At 43.4% G+C, this 5,518-nt stretch overlaps 1 protein-coding gene across 1 annotated transcript; it reads left to right on the forward strand.

Annotated features, from left to right (window-relative positions):
* Positions 1-3,075: 3,075 nt before the first annotated feature.
* On the forward strand, positions 3,076-4,829 carry LOC147460937 (uncharacterized). Its single transcript, XM_086499894.1, has one exon. The coding sequence runs from the start codon at positions 3,199-3,201 to the stop codon at positions 4,348-4,350; it is 1,152 nt and encodes a 383-aa protein (XP_086356020.1). The 5' UTR covers positions 3,076-3,198; the 3' UTR covers positions 4,351-4,829.
* Positions 4,830-5,518: the final 689 nt, after the last annotated feature.

The following is a 5,518-nucleotide window of genomic DNA, read 5'->3' on the forward strand; positions in this document are numbered from 1 at the left end:
CACGACATCATGTATGTCATCATGAGTTACATACACGACATCATGTACGTCAACAAGCTTTAATCAAGTGGGTGGTTGGGAGGTGGACTCCTAGGTTCTAGTTCCCCTTGGCTAAAAAATTCTTGGTGTTATTTGGGGTGGGCGTTTTGCCTTGCTAGATTCTGGGTTTGATTGGCTAATTTTGAACCCTGGGTGAAATAATGGCTTGAATTTCCTAGAGGGTGGTACCTTAATGGTACCTAACCCTTGTAGTTAATAGGGATTATGAGCTTGTGGTGGGTTTTATGTCTCTGCATACTCTATCACATTCCACTTAACTCATGGTGGCTCCCTCCTGACGGGTCTGCGCTACTGTTCTGTCTCTCTCTCTCTCTCTCTCTCTCTCTCTCTGTCTCTCTCCCCTCTGTACAAGGCATTGCTGCTGGATACTTCTCCCTCTCTATGTTGGGCCCGCCTTACTGTGTAGGTGGAAGATTGCCACTAGCTCCAAACATGCTCTCTATCCCTCCCTCTCTCCCCCCTTCTGTCTTTGTACCTGGTAGCGCTGACAGCTGCTCCACCATTCACCTAATGAGGTTGGTCCCTCCTTACAACTATGAAGGAAGGTGCTACTTGCTCCAAACCCTATAAAAAGGTGAGTTGTACATGCTCACTTAGAATTGGTAGTGTGTGCGTGTGTACTTGGTGGAGTACACACACACACACACACACACACACACACACACACACATGTCACTTATATTTGTGGTATACTAGCTGAAACTTCCCCTGGTAATCAATCTACCCTATACTCAGATACTCTTGTCTCAAACCCCTAATAGCAGTGTCAATTGGAATTGACCATACCCACTGGAGTGCAAATCACTTGATGCTTATAAAAATTCCTATATCTTTCACCTCATGTGGGATAAAACCTCTCCTATATTGTCTTGGCATAAATAGATTGCTAAGTTAAATATGATTTAGCTACTACTATTTAGAAAAAACCCTTGAGGTTCTAATTTTCTTTAATGAGACCTTACCCCTAAACTCATTTCTATTGGAGTTATAACCCTAGTACCTATTGTTTGAGCAAGTACGCAGCCTTTATTGTGTCTCTCCTCCCAAGCATGAAGATATTTTTGCAAGCTCCCTTACTTGCCTAATGCATAGTGGAATTATCCTGGTTCCCCCTTCTCTCTCCTCCTTGCACCATCGCAAAGGATTCCTAATATCATAACCCTATAGCTGCATCACCTAAAAACTTGGAATGTGGTCCAATATTGTAAGCAAATTTTGTGTGGGTCTCATTGATTGATTATTGCTTGGTGATCTTTGACTTGCAACTATTTGACACAAGGTGAAGGCTAATCTTTTCCCTCACTTCTATGTTGTGTGTCCCAAAAAGTGAGTTGAGTGTGGTGTCGGTCATTTACACTGGTTCACTATAAGTGAATGTGTGTGGGGTGTTGCAGGGTCTGCCTTCCTAAGAAACTCACTATGGAGCTTGTTGAGCAAAATACTTACTCTCAGGTTGGTGCCAAACCAAATATGTTTTTCCTTGGAAAAAATTACCCATAACCTGTTTCTACTCTGGGTTTTTGAATACCATGACTTGTTGTCACTATGCTGTGTCACTAAAAGGTTATTAATTGCTACATTGACGGAATTTTTGTTTTTGGTTTAGCATGAAAAATAAACTAATTTGATTGGTCTAAAACCTCTGCTTATTGTTGTTTGAATATTATTGTTTCAAATTGGTCGATTATCTCAGTCCTTGAACAATGGTAATTTGTTGTATAATTGATTAGTTGATGGGCTACAATGAACTAGGTGGTTTATGCTTTTACTAGCATTTTTCGGTATGTTTATACTTGGTAGATGTTGCCTTGGGATTGCTTGAGCAATTTGGCTCCTTCTCAAAGGTCCTGTTTGCTAAAATTTCATATGAACGAACACACACACACACACACACACACACACACACACACACACACACACACACACACACACACACACACACACACACACACACACACACACACACCTGAGAGTCCAAAAGATCCACCCCTAGGTATTTTGTATTACTTGTAGCTTATATAAGAGCTTGACTCAACTTTGTGTGTTTCATCATCTTCGATTAGACCCTATTACGAGAACAAACATAGAACCATTTGGCACTTGCAATACATAGCCAACAATTTTGTGTAGCTCTTGTGATTATAATATCAAGAACCCGTTCTTGTGATCACTATATCATCATCATAAACACAAAACGATAAATTTTTATGTGGTTGAGTCGAGTACAAATGCCTTTACACTAACATAGATTGCCTTCTCTCTTTGAACCAAAGCTAGGCATTTTATTGTGTTGTTTACTATCTATTTCACTCAATGATCATTCTAGTATAGCTAGTCATCCTTCTAGTATTTTAGAAGATAACTTCAAATGCTAACCTAGTGCCATCCCTTGCTAGAATGAGTTTGTCTCTTCAGAAAGCTATTCTAGGTTGGGTTAGAGTTAGTTGTCAGTTTAGACAGGTAGAGTTTAGACAACAATTTAGACAAAGACTTTGATACTGACTTGAAAATGAAAATAGTAATTAAAATGGAAATGACACATAGAATGGAATTAGAATTGGATTATATTGAGATTAATACAATTAAAATAAATTATAGTATGAGCCAAAGGATTGCTTTGAGCTTACATGCAAAAGAGTACAAGAGCATAGTACAATAGTGTGTCACTCCCAAGATCTCTCAAGACATCACCCCAGTCATTCCCTGTCAAACGAAGTAACACACACACACACACACACACACACACACACACACACACACACACACACACACACACACGCACGCGCGCACGCGCACAAGAAAACTGGGGTTAATTTGAACTTTACCCTGTATGAGGTAAAGTTATTTGAGGGGAGGGGGGGGGATTCAAAAGAGTTACCCCTGCTCTTGTGGGTCAGATTTCGTGTTGGAAAAATTATAAGCTGAAAGTTGCGAAAATAAATTCTTTTCCCTCTCATGTAATTTATCACGTCGTTTCGGACACATCAACACAGTGTCAAAGTAGCTCTTCGGAAAGGACGTGCAGGAGGGCGGCGCAGATCCGGCGGAGCAGAAGAAGATTATAAGCGAACTTAGAGAAGGGAAGAGTCTCTCTCTCTCCACACGCGCGCACACACACATACGGTACACGCCCACGCGATGGAGAACTTCTCGGACGTAACGGCGGCCCCTGCGGCATCCTCGACTTCTGGAAGTAGCACTGGTGGAAGTAGGCGTTCGTCATCCTCGACTTCTGGTAGTAGGCATTCGTCATCCTCGATTTCAGATCACTGGGATGAAGTGGAGCTAGATATGTATACACCTCCATCGGCGCAACTAGCTACTCATAGTGACGATGAGTCTATGACGTCAGAAGACAGAGAGATGGCGCGCCTTGTTGACGAAACATACGCACGTATGCATTCCTCACCAGCCAGACGTCCCCCATCGCCGGCGCCGGCGCCGGCCTCACACGCAAATTCCTCCTGCAGCCGTAGCCATGGGCCGTCACGTATGCATTCCTCACCATCTCCATCGGCCGGAGCCAGACGTCCCTTAGCGCCATCGGCGCCGGCCTCACAGTCAAATTCCTCCTGCAGCCGTAGGCATGGGTCCCCCATCTCACAGTCCTCACGTATGCATACCTCACCATCTCCATCGGCCGCATCCAAACGTCCCCCAGCGCGGGCGCCGGCCTCACCCTCACGTCTGCATTCCTCACCATCCCCATCGGCTGGAGCCAGACGTTCCCCAGCGCCACCGGCGCCTGCCTCACACTCAGCTTCCTCCGGCAGCCGTAGGCATGGGTCCCCCATCTCAGAGCCGTCAGACCGAGCTAAGAGAATCCGTTCCTCGCCGGCAGGATCCTTTTCCAATTCCGCTCGTCCGGACTCTCGCCGGTCTGCCAGTCCTGCCCCGTCAGGCTCCGACTCTTCCGAAGCCACCTGGCCGTTTGATGTGACTCCGTTTGTTCAGCCATTTCTTGCTCGACCGTCAGGCTTCGATCTGGCCTTGCCGTTCGAGATATCTCCGTCTGTTCGGCCATTCCAAGTTGTCCAGCCCCGCCCCATCGCTCAGGGGAACGAGTTCAACAATTTAGTAGGCCCATTCCCAGTTTGCAGGAATGCACATCCTCCACAACCATCCCTTGCGAATGGTATGTATGTATCACCAACAAGCTGGCCCCCTGCAAGAAGAAGAGCATGTTTAAATTGTCCTATTCATTGTCCGGGTCCACGTTCTCCACGTTCTTCACCAAGAACAATACTACCTTGGCCCTACCCTAATTCTGTGTTCTATCCCTACAGATAATGTTTTTCCACACAGGGCAGCTCCTTTACAGTTTCAATCTGGATGCGCAGGTCCACCACATGGACGGAGAGGATCACCATTTCCATTGAATCATGGTCCACATGCAACTGCAAATGCACAACCACCATCCCAATATTTACCAAGACCCTCTGCTTACGAACATATGATGGATCCATACAGAGCAATTTATCGCTCACCATATGAAGGCCCTAGTCGTTGACCTAAAGGAGCCCCCCCCCCCCCCCCCGACAGATATAATGAGGTCCCCGCCAAGGCCTAAAATTGACAAGCATAGTAGAAATTTCTTTTGACGGGCAATTTAATTTTCAAGCCCCCTTTCATATGCTTTGTGTAATGCAATCAACTTATATAATTTGCCATATATAATGTAAACTTAAGACTATAAACACGAAAAATGACAGACAATTTCGAGATTCTAGCATGTCAAATGACAGAAGGTTTTTTTGAAGTACCTAGTTTGACACACAAAATAGCCCTTGACAGGAAAAATAAGTGTCAATTTTAGGCCATGGTCCCCGCCTCCGTGTGGGGGCCCCTTTGTCTGTATACACACTTTTGGGTCCTGTGAGCGGGAGAGAAATGTTTCAGTTTCATTGTAAGTTATTTGATAATTATGGAAGCTTTTAGCTCCTTTTCTTAAAAAAAAAAAAAGAGCATGAGCTTATCTTGCGCAAAACAATTATGAGCATGACCTCTTTGAGCTTATCTTGTGCAAATTTTCAAGTAATCGCACATGGTGATCGTATTTTCATGTAATCGTACATGATGATCATATTTTGACAGGTTTTTTTAATTATTGTAGACACATTGAAATTTCTAGCAAAATCAATTGTCATTCATCCACATTCTTGCCCACATTTAAAGCATGGAATATTTTGGAATTTATTTCTAAGAGATCTACTCAACAAAAGTTGCTCTATCTTTTAAAACCTTTCTTATTCAATCTCTATTTTTTTAAAGATCGTTTTTTCAACATTCTTCTATAAGTAAAAATGTCAAAAAATTTAGAATAAAATCATCCCTGTTGTTGAACTCAAGCGATAAACATTTTTGGACTACATAAGGAGTCCTTAGTAAAACGCTGGATTTTTGGTGTAATTGTGGACCATTGATTAAAGCTTGCAGATTAGTGCCACATGGTAATTTT

This window comes from Adiantum capillus-veneris, chromosome 3 (assembly GCF_014529385.1).
Source record: "Adiantum capillus-veneris isolate H3 chromosome 3, ASM1452938v2, whole genome shotgun sequence".
NCBI lineage: Eukaryota > Viridiplantae > Streptophyta > Polypodiopsida > Polypodiales > Pteridaceae > Adiantum > Adiantum capillus-veneris.

Bases quoted from the DNA above. Each gene is read 5' to 3' on its own strand.
- LOC147460937 (XM_086499894.1), top strand. From the start codon at position 3,199: ATGGAGAACTTCTCGGACGTAACGGCGGCCCCTGCGGCATCCTCGACT.